Source organism: Mandrillus leucophaeus, unplaced genomic scaffold, assembly GCF_000951045.1.
Source record: "Mandrillus leucophaeus isolate KB7577 unplaced genomic scaffold, Mleu.le_1.0 Scaffold205, whole genome shotgun sequence".
Lineage (NCBI taxonomy): Eukaryota > Metazoa > Chordata > Mammalia > Primates > Cercopithecidae > Mandrillus > Mandrillus leucophaeus.
Genome location: NW_012102088.1, coordinates 1226437 through 1246663, shown reverse-complemented (window position 1 = coordinate 1246663; position 20227 = coordinate 1226437). Strand labels below are relative to the sequence as shown.

The 20227-nt window shown below is 45.0% G+C and overlaps 2 protein-coding genes across 4 annotated transcripts in view; both read left to right on the top strand.

Moving 5' to 3' along the window:
- Positions 1–14093, top strand: part of ZNF606 (zinc finger protein 606) — a 73330-nt gene extending 59237 nt beyond the window's left edge. For all 3 annotated transcript variants that reach the window (XM_011979728.1, XM_011979727.1, XM_011979729.1), the window contains 3 exons: positions 2313–2439; positions 2723–2818; positions 10879–14093. In XM_011979728.1, the coding sequence (XP_011835118.1) occupies positions 2313–2439; positions 2723–2818; positions 10879–12857 (2202 nt within the window). In that variant the 3' untranslated portion in view covers positions 12858–14093. The remainder of the gene's footprint in view (positions 1–2312; positions 2440–2722; positions 2819–10878) is intronic.
- A 2910-nt stretch (positions 14094–17003) lies between these two features.
- The window catches only part of LOC105539432 (chromosome unknown open reading frame, human C19orf18), a 42301-nt gene continuing 39077 nt past the window's right edge, over positions 17004–20227 (top strand). The window contains exons 1-3 of the mRNA XM_011979721.1: positions 17004–17225; positions 17334–17438; positions 19012–19053. Coding sequence (XP_011835111.1) covers positions 17105–17225; positions 17334–17438; positions 19012–19053 — 268 coding nt within the window. The 5' untranslated portion in view covers positions 17004–17104. The remainder of the gene's footprint in view (positions 17226–17333; positions 17439–19011; positions 19054–20227) is intronic.

Sequence of the window (20227 nt, the reverse complement as noted above, 5' to 3'; positions counted from 1 at the left end):
GAGACGGGGTTTCACCATGTTAGCCAGGATGGTCTCGATCTCCTGACCCCGTGATCCACCCGCCTCGGCCTCCCAAAGTGCTGGGATTACAGGCTTGAGCCACCGCGCCCGGCCGTTTTTTTATTTTTTGAGACAGAGTTTCACTCTGTCGCCCAGGCTGGAGTGCAGTTATGCGATCTTGGCTCACTGCAGCTTTGCCTCCCGGGTTCAAGGGATTCTCGTTCCTCAGCCTTCTGAGTAGCTGGGATTACAGGAGTGCTCCACCATGTCCAGCTAATTTTTGTACTTTTAGTAGAGACGGGATTTCATCATCTTGGCCAGGCTGGTATTGAACTCCTGACCTCAAATGATCCACCCACCTTGGCCTCCCAAAGTGTTGGGATTACAGGCATGAGCCAGTGCTCCCAACTCCCATGTTACATTTAAATAAAAAAAAATTACATTACCATAAAATGTAGAAACAGTAGCCGTCAAGCATACTGAGGTCTGGGCAGTCTGTGAGAGGAAAACCAAGAAGTTGTCATTGACCATGGGGTTTGGGAGGGTATCATAGAGGGAGGTTGTGGCCAGCACTTCTAAATGCTGCATAGGCCAAGAAGGTAAAGGCAGAAATCAAATTTTGGACTTGGCAATCGCAAGACATTGGTGAGATCTTGGTGAGAGCTTGGTAAAAATAAGACTCATATAATTATTGCTCCAAAATGCTTCAATATAGATCAGCAAAAATGACAAATATTCAGAAAAAATTTCCATTACCAAGGAACAGGAAAACGGATAATAAAGGCAGAGAAGGAACTGCCCTGGGGCAAGGCCGGACGACAAGGAAGGAGAGAAGGTGAGAGTGCGCTGTACCTTGCAGGAGGAGGTTGACTGCCAGAAGCAGTGGGACAAGGGTGCGGGAGACATCTCTACAGGGCGTGTGAGGCTGCAGGAGGGGTGATTCTGTGCCTCTGAGGACATGAGACACAGAAGAAATGGGACAAGGGTGCAGGAGACGTCTCTACGGGGAGTGTGAGGCTTTGGGAGGGATGATTCTTTGCCTCCGAGGATGTGGGACACAGAGGTGAGGTTCAGCCATGGAAAAGAGGATGGACAGTCCTTGCCGTGGGGTACAGTAAGGCTGAGCCTGGAGATTTGTGAGCAGGAGTTGACTTTTCAGGGTATGGTATTTATTGGAGCAGAAGCAGTTCTTTGTTTTAAGCCCATCATTTGAAGGTAGAGGGGAAGCAATTGAGACAATAAAAGTTGATACACTGAAGATTCAGCAGGGAGGGCCGGCTCAGATCAGGACTTGAGGCTGGGTGCAGTGGCTCATGTCTGTAATCCCAGCACTTTTGGAGGCCAAGGTGGACGGATCACCTGAGATCAGGAGTTGGAGAGCAGCCTGGTGAACATGGTGAAACCCCATCTCTACTAAAAATACAAAAATTAGCCGGGCGTGGTGGTGCACGCCTATTGTCCCAGCTACTCAGCAGGCTGAGGCAGGAGGATCACTTGAACCTGGGAGGCAGAGGTTGTAGTGAGCTGAGATCGCACCATGACATTCCAGCGTGGGCAACAGAGTGAGACTCTGTCTCGAGAAAAATAATAATAAAAGGACTTGAGGGATGTATTCATAGGAAAAATCAGACTTAGATTACCTTTCCTTTTTCCTTCTAGTTTTCCAGTTTTCTTGCTTTCATTAAAAAAAAAAAAAAATCAGTTTAGATTGTTTGTAACTAAAGTGCTTTTAATGGCAGCTGTAACCAATTTTCCTTGGACTGGGCTGCTCTGGGGCATCCTGCACACCCTTAGCTTCAGTCCTTGGGACAGAGATGAACTGGGAATGGAAGGCTTCCCACCATGGCCAGAAAGACAACTTGTGAATGTACAGATCACCCTTTCAGGTCCTTGATCTGGGTGCTGAAGCAAAGACTCCATCCTAAAGGTCTCTGGCTTGCAACCATTGCTTATAGCCTGTTGCCGCACCGGTCCAGGCCTTATTACATGACTGCCTTTCCAGAAGAGGGGCATTGCCAAGGTGGGGGACATAGCCAGTGTGCTGGAATTTGGCAAGAGTCTTCGAAGAGACCTGCTCAACTTTGCTGTGGTTCTTGTGGGCCCAGGTATCTAATTCCCTAAGAGGATATACCAAAGATGGGGTCTTGGGTGGTTCTCAATGAGCCCTGCCTCACATTAGTCAGACTCATGAATAACCAGGACAGTTTCTCTATATCCTATCTTCTCTCCCCAGGGCTGTCAGCCTCACTCCATCCCTAGAAATATTGGAGGCGGTGGTCACAGGCTGAGAAGGAACATTTGTGTTCTTTTAGGAACCAGTGACCTTCAAGGACGTGGCCGTGGACTTCACCCAAGAAGAGTGGGGGCAGCTGGACTTTGTTCAGAGGACTCTGTACCGCGATGTGATGCTGGAGACCTATGGGCACCTGCTCTCTGTGGGTAAGGCAGGTGCTGCCCAAGTAAACGAAGCTGTAATGCCTTCAGCTGCTCCATGTTTAGAAGCTTGTTGCAGGGGCGAGGGTGGTGTCTCAGAAGAGCTGAGATGATCTTGGGCCCTGAGGGTCGGGCACAAAACTCCTAATGCTTACAGAGCATGGAGTGGGAAGGACCTTGTGTATTCTGCCCAGGTTGAGAAGTCACAGGGAGGAATAGGCAAGAGAAGCTTTCTTTGGCTGTCCCAAAGCCTCATGACACGAGTTCCATGCTTTTCCTCCATGCACAGGAAATCAGATTGCCAAGCCTGAGGTCATCTCCCTGTTGGAGCAAGGAGAAGAGCCATGGTCGGTGGAGCAGGCATGTCCTCAACGCGCTTGCCCAGGTGAGGGCAGAGCCCAGGCTGAACAAGGAACGGAATTCCCCCCAGGCCCTCTTTGTTAAGAAATGGAATAAGGCCATGAAGAGTTACCTTCCTCAGATACATTTAGAATTCCCTCTAAGGAGCTTTCTTCTCTTGCTGCTTTTGATTTAGAGCAAAGAAGCATCACCATCCTAATAAGATAGCCATTTTCATGTGCTGCAGTTTCCCTCCCTCGCTGGCGGCTCTCTTCATGGCTCCTGTTTTCTGCGGTCCCTTCCTCTAATGTTACCTCTCATCCATGTAGCTACTTAAAATGTTTTACTTATTCCCTCTGTTGCCAAACTTGTAACCTATAACTACAGATACTTCTTTAAAAAAAATAGGTTTTTTGGGCTTTTTGGTTTGTTTGTTTTGGGACAGAGTCTCGCTCTGTCGCTCAGGCTGGAGTGAGTAGTGCGATCTCTGCTCACTGCAACCTCCGCATCCCAGGTTCAAGCGATTCTCCCGCCTCAGCCTACTGAGTAGCTGGGATTACAGGCACCCGCCACCATGCCTGGCTGTTTTTTGTATTTTTAGTAGAGACAGGGTTTCACAATGTTGGCCAGGCTGGTCTTGAACTCCTGATCTCAAGTAATCCACCCACCTCAGCCTCGCAAAGTGCTGGGATTACAGTATGAGCCACGGTGCCCGGCTTGGGCTTTTGTTCTTTCTTACTTAGATCTTCTTGGATACCAAACAAAATAGATTTTTAAAATATAGGTAATGTTCAAATATCTGAAAGCTACTTAAAATGTGTAAGCTAAAAAAAAAAAAAAAAAAAACTTCTTTATTAAAAAAATTAGCTGGGCTTTGTGGTGCATGTCTGTGGTCCCAGCTACTCAGGGGGTGAAGATTGCTTGAGCCTGGGATGTTGAGGCTGTAGTAAGCTGTGATTTCACCATTGCACTCCAGCCTGAGTAACAGAGCAAGACCCTGTCTCAAATACAACACCAAAAATAATTCATTTATACTCCTTGTTCTTAGTCACATTACTATTATTCCCCCAAAGCAGAGATACACAGAGGCATACACACAGGTAACCACTTTTCTTTTACTATAAAATCTTGAGTTATTTTGGCCGGGCACGGTGGCTCACACCTGTAATCCCAGCACTTTGGGAGGCCGAGGTGGGTGGATCACAAGGTCAGGAGATTGAGACCATCCTGGCTAACATGGTGAAACCCTGTCTCTACTAAAAATATAAACAATTAGCCGGGCATGGTGGCGGGCGCTTGTAGTCCCAGCTATTTGGGAGGCTGAGGCAGGAGAACAGCGTGAACCCGAGAGGCAGAGCTTTCAGTGAACCGAGATCACACCACTGCACTCCAGCCTGGGCGAGAATGTGAGACTCTGTCTCAAAAAAAAAAAAAAAAGAAAAAAAATATCTTGAGTTATTTTCTTGATAGTTGCCCTGGGGATTACAATTAACATCTTTTGAGACAAGGTCTTGCTCTTCTGCCCAGACTGGAGTGCAGTAGCACAATCTTGACTTACTGCAACCTCTGCATTGCAAGCTTAGGCAGTCCTCCCACCGCAGCCTCCTGGGTAGCTGGGACTACAGCCATGCACCGTCATGCTCAGTTAATTAAAAAAAAAATTTTTTTTTTGTAGAGACGAGGTCTCAGTGTATTGCCTAGGCTAGTCTTGAACTCCTGTGCATAAGCAATCCTCCTGCCTTGGCCTCCCAAAGTGCTGAGATTATAGGTGTGAGCCACAACGCCTGGCCTTACAATTGACATCTTGATTTATGACAATGTAGTTTGGATTAATACTAGTTTAATATTAATAGTATACCAAAACTTTGTTTCTGTATAGCTCTGCCCTCCTCCTTTTATGCTGTTTTGTCACAGATTACATCTTTATACATTGTGTGTTCATGAATATAGATTTATAATTATTGCTTTATGCAGTTGTCTTCTAACAGACTAAAAAAAGGAGCTAGAAACAAGAATTGTATTTATATTGTCTTTTCGTACTCATGTAGCTGCCTTTATTGATGTTTTTTATTTTGAGTTACTGTTGAATGTTCTTTCGTTTCAGCATGAGGGACTCACTTTAGCATTTCCACTCTGTTGCCCAGGCTGGAGTGCAGTGGCATGATCATGGCTCACTGTAGTCTCAACTTTCTAGGCTCAAGTGATCCTCCCATCTCAGCCTCCTGAGTAGCTGGGACTATAGGTGCACACGACGATGCCTCACTATGTTGCCTAGGCTGGTCTTGAACTCCTGAGCTCGTGTGATGCCCCTGCCTCAGCATCTCAAAGTGCTGGGATTACAGGCATGAGTCACTATCCCCAGCCAGCATTTCCTATAGGACAGGTTTGCTAACAGCAAACTGGCGTTTTGTTTATCTGGAAATCTCTTGATTTCTCCTTCATTTTTGAAGGATAATTTTACTGAGTGTAGAATTCTTTTTTTTGTTTGTTTGTTTTTGTTTTTGAGACGGAGTCTGCTGTGTCCCCCAGGCTGGAGTGCAGTGACGCAGTCTTGGCTCACTGCAACCTCTGCTTCCTGGGTTGAAGCGATTCTCCTGCCTCAGCCTCCCGAGTAGCTGGGATTACAGGCACCCACCACCACGCCGGACTACTTTTTTTTTGTATTTTTAGTAGAGACGGGGTTTCACCGCGTTAGCCAGGATGGTCTCGATCTTCTGACCTCGTGATCTGCCCACCTCGGCCTCCCAAAGTGCTGGGATGACAGGCGTGAGCTGCGCCCGGCCCTAGTTTAATTATTATGTGTATGCATGTAGCCTTCCAGGTTGGAGCTTCTCAGAGTCCCTATAGACATCTCATTCCTCAGTTCTTTCATTCTATCTTTTTGACTCCTGTATTTTGGGCCCCACCTGTTCGCCATCACCTTGGGCAATGGTGACTTTAAAACATTGCCTGTAAGTGTTAGAAAAGTATGTCCTCCCTAGAGGCTTTTTAACACTATGAGAGTTCTGTGTCAGGCAAAATAAAGACCAGCTTTTCCAGTGGAGTCTTCCAGGGAGCCACTAGGCAGGTCTAGTAATGATTGTTCTTTGGGATTGAGGCTTTGAAAAAGCTCCAGCTTTATTCTGCTCGCTGAAGTACCAGCAGTGGGAGCTGTCATTTTCAAAGGCTGTTACTGAGCCAGAGATGGGACCAGGGTAAGTTAAAACACCATATAGCTTACTGTTCTTATTAAAATTTACTTTTCTGGAATAAATGTTTCCTGGTTGCTGCAAGGCTTTGGTTAATTTACAGAATTTTGAAAAAATTGCCTTCTGACAGTTTTGCCAGTTTTTTAGTTGGTTTTACAGAGTGTGGAAATTTTAGATGTCTTTACTTTGCCATTTTCACTGACATTCTGCCCCAGGTAATCACTTCTAGTAATTTCTGTTATTTGCATAACAGAGTTTCCTTATGCAACTACAAGCATGTAGGAATTTGTGTTACTTTTCACGTTTTCAACAGTAGGAATATTATACACATTGTCTTTATCTTACTATTTTTGGCAATGTGCCACAGTGTCTTCTTGAGTCCTGAAGTTGGATTATCTTCCACCCACTCTAATGGAGGGGACTTTGGTGGAGAATCTCGCCAGTTGTTTTCTATTCAAATTGGAAACTTTCCCCTAAGAGCTCATGAATTCCAGGAGCTTTAATTCTTCTGCCTTCAGTGCTGCCCATCCTTAATTACCATCCAGAGCCCTGCAATTCCAGCACCTCTGTCCTTACACTTCTCCCTTTTACAAAGCATCTCAGCTGTCTCCGTGATCACAGCCGATAGAACCAGTAATCTTGTCTCCTCTTTCTAGATGTTTTCCCATCTCCCTGAGATGTATTTCTGCATGTCCCCTAAGCTGGAGATTAAGAAGTCATCTTGGCTTCCTACTCTTTCCTCACCAAGAAGTAATCTCTCTTCTAACTCCCAAGATTTTCTTCCTCTGAAATGTTAGTTATGTCATTCAGCCTCCATCATCACTCTCAGTCCGGCCCCTTTCTCATAAAATTCCGGCCCAAGTTGATGAGGAAATTCTCACTTCTTGTTAGCCACTTCAGGTGTTATTTCTGGGTTTATATCCCTGAAATCCTTCATTATGAGGTCCCTGTCAGTAAACCTAGAGTGATTCTAATTGCCTTTTAACAAAACAACTGGATTCCAAGACCTTCTATTTTTTCTATTGTTTCTCTCATTTCCTGAATAGTTCCTGGAGTTTATTCAGTAGGTATCCTTATCTTCCTCCTCACACACTGGTCAGGCCATGCCTGCCTCTGCTCATGCAGAGTGACTAGTCATTCTGTACCCAGGTCGTGCTTCAAGGCTGAGCTCATGTTGTTTCTTTTGTGTGAACCATCCTCAATCACTTCAGTTAGTGCTGATCTCCTTTTTTGATCTCCCACCCACTTAGCATCTATTCTATAACCCCACTATCTCAGAGTGATGTTTCTTTTTTTCTTTTTTTTTTTTTTTGAGATGGAGTTTCGCCCTTGTTGCTCAGGCTGGAGTGCAGTGGCATGATCTTGGCTCACTGCAACCTCCACCTTCTGGGTTCAAGCAATTCTCCTATCTCAGCCTCCCGAGTAGCTAGGATTACAAGCGCCTGCCACCACGCCCGGCTAATTTTTTTGTATTGTTTTAGTAGAGATGGGGTTTTACCATGTTGGCCAGGCTGGTCCTGAACTCCTGACCTCAGGTAATCCACCTGCCTCAGCTTCCCAAAGAGCTGGGATTACAGGCATGAGCTACTGCGCCCAGCCTCAGAGTGATATTTCATGTATATTCATCACTGTTTGGTATGACCTCTCATCACATAGATTCTGACTTCCAGGGAGACCATACTTTCTTGCCTCGTCTCTGGTACTGGAAACTCAGTAGACTACAAGTACTGAGTGAGTATAAAGTTGGACAAGAGCTGTTCATTTGGTCTTTCAGTTGGTCTTTCATTTGGTCAGGGAATTGGTCAGCTTCCATTTGTAAAAGCTTTTACTGGAAGGATTTAAAATCTATATGAAGATAATTCAGTAACTTTTAAGAGCTGAGCTTGAAATTGATAATAAATGCCAGTTGTGCAGAGTAGACCCTCTGTTATAATGGTCGTGGGGGCCAGGATGGGGGCTCACATTTGTAATCCCAGTGCTTTGGGAGGCCAAGGTGGGAGGATTATTTGAGCCCAGGAATTTGAGACCATGCTGGGCAACATGGCAGAACCCTGTCACTACAAAAAATTTAAAAACATTTAGCCAGGCATGGTTATGTGTACAGGATGCACGCCTGTAGTCCTGTTACTCGGAAGGCTGAGGTGGGAGGATCGCCTGAGCCCAGTAATTTGAGATTACAGTGAGCTATGATGCCTGAGTGAGACCCTGTCTCAAAAAAATTGAACAAAAAATAATGGACTTGGGTGGTAAAAGGGGGAAAATTACATACAGTAAAGAGAGAAAAAGAAGCAGAGAGAGAGGACAGGGTCTAGTTCTTGTTGGGACTTGCCTGGGACTTTAGACCCTGTGGCAATCTGGATAATGACTTCCCCTACAAAGATATGTGCATCCTAATCTCCAGAATTTGTGAATAGTGCACCTTGTGTGGCAAAAGGGACCTTCAGATGAGAATAAATTAAGGATCTTGCTGTGGGGAGATTATCCTGGATTGTCTGAGTGGATTCTAACTGTACTCACAAGGGTCCTTTTACAAGATTGCGGTAGGAGGGTCAGAGACACGGGGAGAGGAAGTGATGACAGAAGCAGAGGTCAGAGTGATGAGCTTTGCAGGTGGAGGAAGGAGCTGTGAACCAAGGAATTTGGGCAGCTTCTAGAAGATGGAAAGGGCAAGGATATGGTGGATTCCTTAGAGCTCCTGGAGGGAGCACAACCCAGCCGATAACTCCATTGTAGTTCAGTGAAAGCCGTTTTGGACTTCTGACTTCCAGAATGGTAAGATCATAAATTTGTATTATCTTAAGTCACTAAATATGTGGTAATTTGTTACAATAGCAGAAAGAAACTAATATAGCCTCCTTTGGTTGTTAGAGAACTGATACTTCAGCAGTGACAATAGGCAGCTCCTGCATATTAAACTTACCAGGAGTTTGGCTGGATTCTGAGTCTCATTAGTTACCAGAAAAGTTCTGTAAGGATAGCAGCGGGCCATTGTTCAAATATAGGTTAGCCTGTGTAACCTATATGTAACGCCTGTGTCTGTTTTTTCACACTATGCTGTCTTCCTAGTCCGTCTATCATTGCTCTAAAAATATTCTGTGGTGGATAGAAGTGTAACTTTAGGGGTATCCATAAACTGTGATGATGTTTGCCCTTTGGGTTGGTGGATCTTGTGTGATTGACTGGATTCTGTGACATAGGAAACAATGTGATAGCATTTTGTCATAGGTCACAGCCTGGCTTGAAGCCTCGCTTGGTGATACTCTCTTAACACCCCTCTCCTCCTTTTTTCTGCATTTGTCAAGATATGGGAGTAGAAGGACATTATGACACAGAAGTGAATTAGAGCACTCATGATGTAAACATTACTTGCTAAAGGCCTTGTGTGCTCACCTACCTACCTTTTGTTAAGATGAAAGGCTTTATTCTCTTTTTTTCTTTTTTAACCTTAATAACCTTCACTGTGTCCTTTTGTCAGGGATCTTCAAGACCACCCCAGGTTCACTGATTCACTGTGAGGACTTATAGGACTCAAAAGTCGTTATACTCAGGATTATGGTTTATTACAATGAAAGGATATAAAGCAACATCAGCAAAGGAAAAAGGTGCATGGGGTTAGACCAGGTGCAAGCTTCCAGTAGCATACATGGGGCACACTTAATTCCTCCAGCAAGGAGTTGTGACAACACACGTGAAATGTCTACTAGGAAACTTGCCTGAGTCTAGGAGTCCAGTGTGTTTATTGAGAGGTTGCTTGTACAGGCATACAGTGCCTGCGTGACTCACTGCAATCGCTGAAACTCCAGACCACCCAGAGGGAAAGCAGGTGATCACTATGAACGACATTGTTTGCACATGTATCTAAAGAAATTGGGGCCGGGCGCAGTGGCTCAAGCCTGTAATCCCAGCACTTTGGGAGGCCGAGACGGGCGGATCACGAGGTCAGGAGATCGAGACCATCCTGGCTAACATGGTGAAACCCCGTCTCTACTAAAAAAATACAAAAAACTAGCCGGGCGAGGTAGCGGGCGCCTGTAGTCCCAGCTACTCGGGAGGCTGAGGCAGGAGAATGGCGTGAACCCGGGAGGCGGAGCTTGCAGTGAGCTGAGATCCGGCCACTGCACTCCAGCCTGGGTGACAGAGCGAGACTCCGTCTCAAGAAAAAAAAAAAAAAAAAAAGAAATAGGTAAATGTGCTTCAATACCTTGAGCATGCAAAACACCCTTACTAGTTAGAACATTCCAAGATCTTAATTCCCAGGAGTTGGCTAAGGGCCAGTTAGGAAACAGGCCACCTTTGCAAGGTTTGAGCATGTCAGGCCTGCAGAGTTAACTCTTTCTTACATGTTCTTTTTTTTTTTTTTTTTTTGAGATGGAGTACCGCTCTGTCACCCAGCTGGAGTGCAGTGGCGCAATCTTGGCTCACTGCAAGCTCCGCCTCCCGGGTTCACGCCATTCTCCTGCCTCAGCCTCCTGAGCAGCTGGGACTACAGGTGCCTGCCACCACACCTGGCTAATTTTTTGTATTTTTAGTAGAAACAGGGTTTCACTGTGCTACGCAGGATGGTCTCTATCTCCTGACCTCATGATCTGCCTGCGTTGGCCTTCCAAAGTGCTGAGATTACAGCACTGGGTGAGCCACCGCGCCCAACCTCTTTCTTGCACATTCTTATCCTGGTCTTCCTTTTCATGGAAAGTACTTTTAAATGGTTTCATTAGTTTTCAGTACACACTTTATTCTGGTTAACTGTTGTTTACTTTTCACTATTCTTTTCCCTATTATGATCTCTGAGTTCTAAGTCTGGTCTTGAAAACAAATTTATACTTGTCTTTTTGATAATATGGACAGTAAATCTCACCATTCCCACTTTATTCTAATGTCTTTCTCTATGCTCTCATAGCTTTTTTTCTGTCTGTTTCAGAATGGATGAGAAATCTTGAAAGCAAAGCATTGATCCCAGCACAGAGCATTTTTGAGGAAGAACAATCCCATGGCATGAAGTTGGAAAGATATATATGGGATGATCCTTGGTTCTCCAGGTTAGAAGTTTTGGGATGTAAAGACCAATTAGAAATGTATCACGTGAACCAGAGTACAGCTATGAGGCAGATGGTCTTCATGCAAAAGCAAGTACTATCCCAGAGAAGCTCTGAATTCTGTGAACTTGGGGCAGAGTTTAGCCAGAACTTAAACTTTGTTCCATCTCAGAGAGTTTCTCAGATAGAACATTTCTATCAGCCTGATACGCATGCTGAAAGTTGGAGATGTGACTCAGCCATAATGTATGCAGATAAGGTTACCTGTGAAAATAGTGATTATGACAAAACTGTTTATCAGTCCATTCAACCTATTTACCCTTCAAGAATACAAACTGGAGATAATCTTTTCAAATGTACTGATGCTGTTAAATCTTTCAATCATATAATACATTTTGGTGATCATAAAGGAATTCACACAGGAGAAAAACTCTATGAATATAAGGAATGCCATCAAATCTTTAACCAGAGCCCATCATTTAATGAACACCCAAGGCTTCATGTTGGAGAAAACCAGTATAATTACAAAGAATATGAGAATATCTTTTATTTCTCATCCTTTATGGAACATCAAAAAATTGGTACTGTAGAGAAAGCGTATAAATACAATGAATGGGAGAAAGTCTTTGGGTATGATTCATTCCTTACTCAGCATACAAGCACTTACGCTGCAGAGAAACCCTATGACTACAATGAATGTGGGACGTCTTTCATCTGGAGCTCTTACCTTATTCAGCATAAGAAAACTCATACTGGAGAAAAGCCCTATGAATGTGATAAATGTGGAAAAGTTTTTAGGAATCGTTCAGCCCTTACTAAACATGAACGGACTCACACTGGAATAAAACCCTATGAATGTAATAAATGTGGAAAAGCCTTCAGCTGGAATTCTCATCTTATTGTACATAAGAGAATTCATACAGGAGAAAAACCTTATGTTTGCAATGAGTGTGGGAAATCTTTCAACTGGAACTCTCATCTTATTGGACATCAGAGGACTCATACAGGAGAGAAACCTTTTGAATGTACTGAATGTGGGAAATCATTCAGCTGGAGCTCCCATCTTATTGCCCATATGAGAATGCATACTGGAGAGAAACCCTTTAAATGTGATGAATGTGAAAAAGCTTTTAGGGACTACTCAGCCCTTAGTAAACATGAAAGAACTCATTCTGGAGCAAAACCATATAAATGTACTGAATGTGGAAAATCCTTCAGCTGGAGCTCCCATCTTATTGCCCATCAGAGAACTCACACGGGAGAGAAACCGTATAACTGTCAGGAATGTGGCAAAGCTTTCAGAGAACGCTCAGCCCTCACTAAACATGAGATAATTCATTCTGGAATTAAGCCCTATGAATGTAATAAATGTGGAAAATCCTGTAGCCAAATGGCTCACCTTGTTAGACATCAAAGGACTCATACTGGAGAAAAACCCTATGAATGCAATAAATGTGGAAAATCCTTCAGTCAAAGCTGTCACCTTGTTGCTCATCGGAGAATTCACACTGGTGAGAAACCCTATAAATGTAATCAATGTGAAAGATCCTTTAACTGTAGTTCTCACCTCATTGCACACCGGAGAACTCATACTGGAGAGAAACCATACAGGTGTAATGAATGTGGGAAAGCATTTAATGAGAGTTCATCCCTTATTGTACACCTAAGAAACCATACTGGAGAAAAGCCCTACAAATGTAATCATTGTGAGAAAGCATTTTGTAAGAATTCTTCCCTTATTATTCATCAGAGAATGCATAGTGGAGAGAAGCGCTTTATATGCAGTGAATGTGGAAAAGCCTTTAGTGGTCACTCAGCCCTTCTTCAACACCAGAGAAATCACAGTGAAGAGAAACTGAATTGAATTTGCGAGTTTTTTGTTTATCATACATTTTGACAGCACATTGAGGAAAACTCTATAAACATAATCAAGAGGGGACATTTTTCATTGAGAGTTCAGTAAGACTTCTCCCGCATTATTTACTAGAAAGTATCTATCTTAGAAGAAACCCCGTGAAGTAAAAAAATAGGGAAAAGCTTTCAGCAGTTATGTAGCCCTTATTCAAAATCGGATAATTACAATGAAGAAAACTAAACTCCCCTTACGGTCTACCAGTAATTCATACTTGAGAACCGTGACTGTGGGGAATGAGGCATCTTTTAGCAAGAGCTCTCACCTACTTGTAGATTGGTGTGAATTGCTAAGGGAAAAACCTTATGCAGAGAAAAGTTTTTGACTGGAAATACACTGTTTTGCATCAAGCTGGAGTATTGGATGGAAAACTTTACAATAACATTTTGTGCATAATTGTAGAAATGCAGATTTTGTTGTTATAAGGGGAGGGTCTAGGTGCTCAGGAGTAGAATATGAAATGCTAAATCTGAATGTAAGAAAAATAATAGTATTGAATGGGGTATTTACTGTTGATTAACCTCCTTAGAGAAAATTAATGAATGAGATGACTAATGGTAGAAAAGTTATTGCCTAGGAGTATGAGACTGATGTTGCTGGACAGAAAGTGATCCTTAGCCCAGTGTGTCAGCGTCCATTGTTACTCATCACTGCATTGTTGGGCAATTAGTTTGTATTTTGTTTTAGGCAATCACTATAAATTATAATTATGGACACTGCATCAGTATACATAACAAAGGAATAAAAAGGATACAGAATTGTATATACATATTTACTGTAACAGATCTAAAAAATGTGTATGGATAAAGACCTGAAAGATCCATGGAAAAATTAACCCAGTTAATTTGAGATTTTAAAAAAGTTTTACAAATACATATAACAATTATGTGCTGGGCTTTATTTTAAATGCTTTCCAAGTGTTAACTTGTTTAGTCCCCTTAACTCTATGAGATAGATACTGTTACCCCAGTTTTACAAATGGGTAAGCCGAAGCAGAGATGTTGAAGGATCCTACCTAAGGGGCACAACTAGTGAGGGAGTAGAGCTGAGATTGTTTGGCTCCAGAGTTCTTGTTTTCAGCCACCATTTTATGCTGCCTCGCCAGTGATTTTTTTTTTCCATTTCCTTCAGTGTTTCTATAGTAGAGATTTGATAATAAAAAGAAAATCCTAAACAATGAGGAATAAAGTTACCTGTTTCTCTGTCTTGAAGGATTTATAGTAACATGAGAACTAATATCTCTTTGGAATATGAAGTCTGTGTTGGACATTCAGAATCACTGCATTTTCTGGGACCTGAGTTCCCTAGAACTTTGCTGCCTGCAGCCCCAAGGATTACAGGGCAGCAGGGCCTGGAGGACTTGCTGGAGGACTGGGCAAGTCCCTTGGTGGGTTTAGAATGCCACTTACAGAGCAGAGGGCAAGGATATTTGTTCCTTTCCATAACCAGACACCACTGAACTTCAGAGCACCATTTCCCAAGGTTTACCTTGAATTCAGTGTTTATTTTTTCAAAATCTTCTGCAGATGAAAAGCTTACTTGAAGGAGCAGGATTCAGAAGGGAAGAGAGCTAGCCATTCCACCTAGAGTAATGAAGTCTCGGTGTTCACAGGGGAAAGATGGATCGAAAGATTTGGGTGGCTTCTCTCCAGTCATAAGTATTTCCTGTGCTCTCTAAAACAGGGCTCTAACTGGGGGCCAAGGATCCTTCCTGGATAGGCTTCAAGGGCATTGAGTGGAACTCTGGGGTTCATAAAGCTCATCTAATTTTTTTTTTTTTTTTTTTTTTTTTGAGATGGAGTCTCGCTGTGTCTCCCAGGCTGGAGTGCAGTGGCGTGATCTCGGCTCACTGCAAGCTCCGCCTCCCGGGTTCACGCCATTCTCCCGCCTCAGCCTCCCAAGTAGCTGGGACTACAGGCGCCCGCCACCACACCCAGCTAGTTTTTTGTATTTTTAGTAGAGACGGGGTTTCACCATGTTAGCCAGGGTAGTCTCGATCTCCTGACCTCGTGATCCACCCGCCTCGGCCTCCCAAAGTGCTGGGATTACAGGCTTGAGCCACCGTGCCCGGCCAGCTCATCTAATTTTTAAAGGGCCCGTGGCTCCCCGGTGGTTGAGAAATGATGGCCTAGTGATGTCATGGGGAGGCTGTTTTCACCCTCTGACTCCCAGCTGGGGCTCACTTAGGTGTGCAACATTTCATTGCAGTCCTTTTAGGGCCTGACACTTTAGTGGTCACCTGATAAATGTGGCAGGGGCAAGTTAGTCATTGATGGATTTTTTTTTTTTACATGATTTATGCAAAGGCCCTTGGAGAGAATGAAGTCAGCAGTATTAGCTTAGAGAAAGCAGCATCATATACCCAGAATCATACTACCAGTAGGATGTGGATATTGTATTCTAATATCCAAAGTGAATCCAAATTCTCTGATTTAGAGATTCCAAAGGATTTCATATGTCATATGCAATATTTCACAAGCATCCTGGTAACTTATAACCTTATTATCAAGATTATTATCTTGAAAAACTTTCTAGGCCAGGCACCGAGGCTCATGCCAGCATTTTGGGAGGCTGGGACAGGAGGATTACTTGAGCTGAGGAGTTCAAGGCCAGCCTGGGCGACATAGCAAGATCCCATCTCTGTTTAAATAGATACAGTTTTTTTTAATGTCTTACAGGACTTCCTGGCAGGGCACAGTGGCTCACTCCTGTCATCCCAGCACTTTGGGAGGCTGCAGTGGGTGGATCATGAGATCAGGAGTTCGAGACTGGCCTGGCCAACATGGTGAAACCCCATCTCTACTAAAAATACAAAAATCAGCTGGGTGTGGTGGCATGCACCTGTAGTCCCAGCTGCTCCAGAGGCTGAGGCAGGAGAATCATTTGAACCCAGGAGGTGGAGGTTGCAGTGAGCCGAGATGTGCCAGGGTGACAGGGTAAGACTCCATCTCAAAAAAAAGGAAAAAAGGGGGGCCTCCTGTGGCTCAGGTCACATCATGAGTCAAAAGAAAGTCCCAGACTTCTGCTGCTTGCTGGGAAGTACTCCCTTCCTGTCACCTATCATGCACAGCCTGGACACTAAAGAATCAAGATTGATTTTGGTGTTCCCTAACGTCCAGGACTCCCGGGTCCCCTCTGTCTCCCTCATACATGACTGAGTTCATTGCCTTTTTGAGCCCATCTTCCATTCCTGCCATCTCGGAAGCCTAGGGCCCACTTTCAGTCATCAGGAGTCCCCTTTCACCTTCCTGCTGTGGGTCTCCCTGGTGCACATTGCCTCCCTTCTAAGGGTGACTGCTTTCCTTCCACTTTCTTTTCTTTTTCTTTTTTTTTTTTTTTTTTTTTGTTTGTTTGGAGACACAATCTTGCTCTGTTGCCCAGTCTGGAGGGCAGTGGCACGATTTTGGCTCACTGCTACCTCTGCCTCCTCGGCTCAAGTGATCTTCCTGCTTCAGCCTCCCAAGTAGCTGGGACTACAGGTACACGCCACCATGCATGGCTAGTTTTTGTTTTTGTTTTTGCGTTTGTTGTTTTATCTTTTTGAGACAGAGTCTTGCTCTGTTGCCCAGGCTGGAGTGCAGTAGCATGATCTCAGCTCACTGCAACCTCCACCTCCTGGGCTCAAGTGATTCTCACGCCTCAGCCTCCCAAGCAGCTGGAACTACAGGTGCGCACCACTACACCCAGCAAATTTTTGTCTTTTTAGTAGAGCTGGGCTTTTGCTGTGTTGGCCAGGCTGTTCTTGAACTCCTGGCTGCAAGCGATCTGCCCTTGACCTCCTAAAGTGTTGGGATTGCAGGCGTGAGCTACCGTGCCCATTCCTTTTTTCCTGAACATTTTCCAAGTGAGGTTGGTGGAAATCACGGATGGGGAACTACGCATGCAGAGGGCTGACTGTAATTGATTTCTTTCTGCCTCCTCACTAATCTGCACACTGCAGGCAGGGACCTGGTCTCATCATGCCTGCACCTCCAAGCACTGCCCTTTTACCCTGTAGTCTCCCCATTGGTCAGCTTGGTTCCATGAAGGAACTCCGTTACCACAGCAAGGACTGACCTCACACTGGTGGCTCCAAGTCACTGCCCAAACATTCTGAAGGGAGTAGAGCTTGATTGCTCAGATAAATAGAGGGCAGATGCTGGACTGTAGCTGAGTATTTCCTTTCATCCATAGGATAAAATGCTGATAATTTGAGAGTGATGGACAAGGTTCAGAGTGGTTTCCTCATTTTGTTTTTGTTTGTAATGGAATGCCCACTTCATTTATGCTTGCCGTTTGCAGATGGACTCCATCCCACTGGAAACGTAACAGGCTTACCAGGTAGCTTCAACCATTGGTTTTACATGACTCAGGGAAAACTGAAAAGCTGTTTCAGGAGAGATAAAAAGAGGGTAATTACATTTCACCGCAAAACGTTTTCTTTTCAAGGCAATAAACAATCACAACCACCCAGAAACATCACCAAAGGGCCCAAAGTGTTCTCTCGTAAAACCCAGTTACCTGGGATTCAAGGGGCTGCCTCGAGATCCGTGGGTGAGTCATTGAATTCCTCATTCAGTGAAGTGAGAATCGTAGCCTGGAGTCCTCTCTTATCTGCTATGTGAATGTGTACTGTGTGCTTGGTAGTAGAAAGGTTCATAAAATAGAGTGTAATTAGATAAACATTTGCTTGGAAATTAGATTTTATGCTCTTCACTCTCTGTTAAGTTGTGCTTTCTCTTTAGGGATTGCCATTTTCTTCTCTTTCTTCTTCATTTCACTTTAATTAGCACACACAAAAACCTTGATCCCATCCAGATTACACAGATGTGTCTGTCTGACTTGAATTGTAATTTGGTGCGTGTTTTGGCAGTAGAGCATGCAAGTCTAGACACAGAAGGTTTATGAGTGTAGAGAATTTTTATTTTTATTTTTATTTTTATTTTTTAGACGGATCTCGCTCGGTCGCCCAGGCTGAAGTGCAGTGGCGCGATCTCGGCTCACTGCAAACTCCGCCTCCCAGGTTCACGCCATTCTCCTGCCTCAGCCTTCTGAGTAGCTGGGACTACAGGTGCCTGCCACCAGGCCCAGCTAATTTTTTGTACTTTTAGTAGAGACGGGGTTTCACCATGTTAGCCGGGATGGTCTCGATCTCCTGACTTCATGATCTTCCTGCCTCAGTCTCCCAAAGTGCTGGGATTACAGGCATGTACCGCCACACCTGGCCGAGAATTCTTTATAAGCATTTTCTATGGTTCCTTTCTAATTTGAGTACTAGAGGATATCTGTTTATCTTACAACAGCAAAACCAACCCCGACAATCTTTGAAGCTCAGCAACCCTCTGTGGAGATATATGATGCTTATAAACAATCTCCATTCCATGTAAAGGAAATGCTGTGTGATACATTTGCATCTAATTTGTGTCCGAGGAAAGGACACTACTGTTGGCTCCCTGGCCTCTCTGCCTGGCTCTCTGATCTTTTTTTTTTTTTTTGAGACGGAGTCTTTCTCTGTTGCCTAGCTGGAGTACAATGGTGCAATCGCGGCTCACCACAACCTCCACCTCTGGGTTCAAGCAGTTCTCCTGCCTCAGCCTCCTGAGTAGCTGGGAATACAGGGGTGCACTGCCATGCCTGGCTGATTTTTGTATTTTCAGTAGAGACAGGGTTTCACCCTGTTGGTCAGGCTGGTCTCGAACTCCTGACCTCGTGATCTGACTGCCTCGCTGGGATTATAGGCATGAGCCACTGTGCCCAACCCTCTCTGACCTTCTAATGAGGTCATAGTCCCTTCAACTCAAATTCCCTCCAGGTCCTCAATTTGGGCAGAGATTTCCCAACTTGTATGACTGCAAAAGGAGGCCAGAAACCAAAAGTATCCTGTTCCTAAAGGTCATTCTTCGTGATAGGGAGCACCGGATGCAAAAAGAACACCAGGCTTCTGCAAATTAACCCACACATTGCTGCCAGGCGTTGGGAGAAATGTATTAACACATGCCATCTGAGATATTTGGAAGCTGTGTGTTAGGCTGCCTTCTCTAATGCCAAGTTATTTCCTTGTTTTCCCAAATTCATCTTAAGCCATCTTAAAATCTCTTCTTCTTGATCCCCTTTAATGCCCTTTTAGCGGCGTCACCTACGAACCCCATGAAATTCCTGAGGAATAAAGGTAAGTCAAGGGATCTGGGAGGGCGGGCGGGTGGACCCACAACATTCCTGAAGCTGTTGTGATGTGTGGCTGCAGAGGGTGCCGGGTGGTCACCAAGGAGTCTGCACCTTCATGTATGTTAGACAAGGTGTCCCCTATGGAGGGGGATGCACAGTGACACCGTCTGGGGCAGGTGAGAAGTGACTGAACTCCATGGACTGGTGTTGTAGTGAGTAAAGCACAGGCTGTGTCTGAGATCTCTGTGGAACACACAGAATGCATGGGCGCACACAGCGACCCCGTCAGCAGCCTTTCTAGCAACTCTCCCCACCGTGGCTTGTCCTGGAGCCTCCTCAACACCACTCGCTTCAGAGTCCTCCAAAGCAGAAGGCACCCTGTGTCTGTGCCCCAGAGCGTCCTTCCTCCTCCTCTGCACATTCGCTAAGTGCCTGCAGCTGGACGGCTACTGAGTCAGCTCCGCCCCCCACCCATCCCCACTGCTTTAGCACGTAGCCACCATTTGTTTTAATCACGTACACTGAGTGAGACATGCAGACGCAGAAATGACTGTCGTGAAGGAAGAAGCCTGGTACTCACGGGTCCCTAGAAGTAGGAGGCCACACAAGGAAGCACCAGGGTTGGTCAGGAGGCAAAGGGAGCCAGGAAAGGTGTGAGCAAAAGCCTTTATTCTGGGCCGGGCGCGGTGGTTCATGCCTGTGATGCCAGCACTTAGGAAGCACTTAGGAAGGCCGAGGCGGGCAAATCACTTGAGGTCAAGAGTTCAAGTTACCAGCCTGGGTAACATGGTGAAACCCCATCTCTACTAAAAATACAAAAATTAGCTGGGAGTGGTGGTGGGCACCTGTAGTCCCAGGTATTCGGGAGGCTGAGCAGGGAGAATCGCATGAACCTGGGAAGTGGAGGCTGCAGTGAGCTGAGATCGTGTCACTGTACTCTAGCCTGGGCAACAGAGGGAGACTGTCTTGAAAAAACAAACGCTGGGCGCGGTGGCTCAAGCCTGTAATCCCAGCACTTTGGGAGGCCGAGACGGGCAGATCACGAGGTCAGGAGACTGAGACCATCCTGGCTAACACGGTGAAACCTCGTCTCTACTAAAAAATCAAAAAACTAGCTGGGCGAGGTGGCGGGCGCCTGTAGTCCCAGCTACTCGGGAGGCTGAGGCAGGAGAATGGCG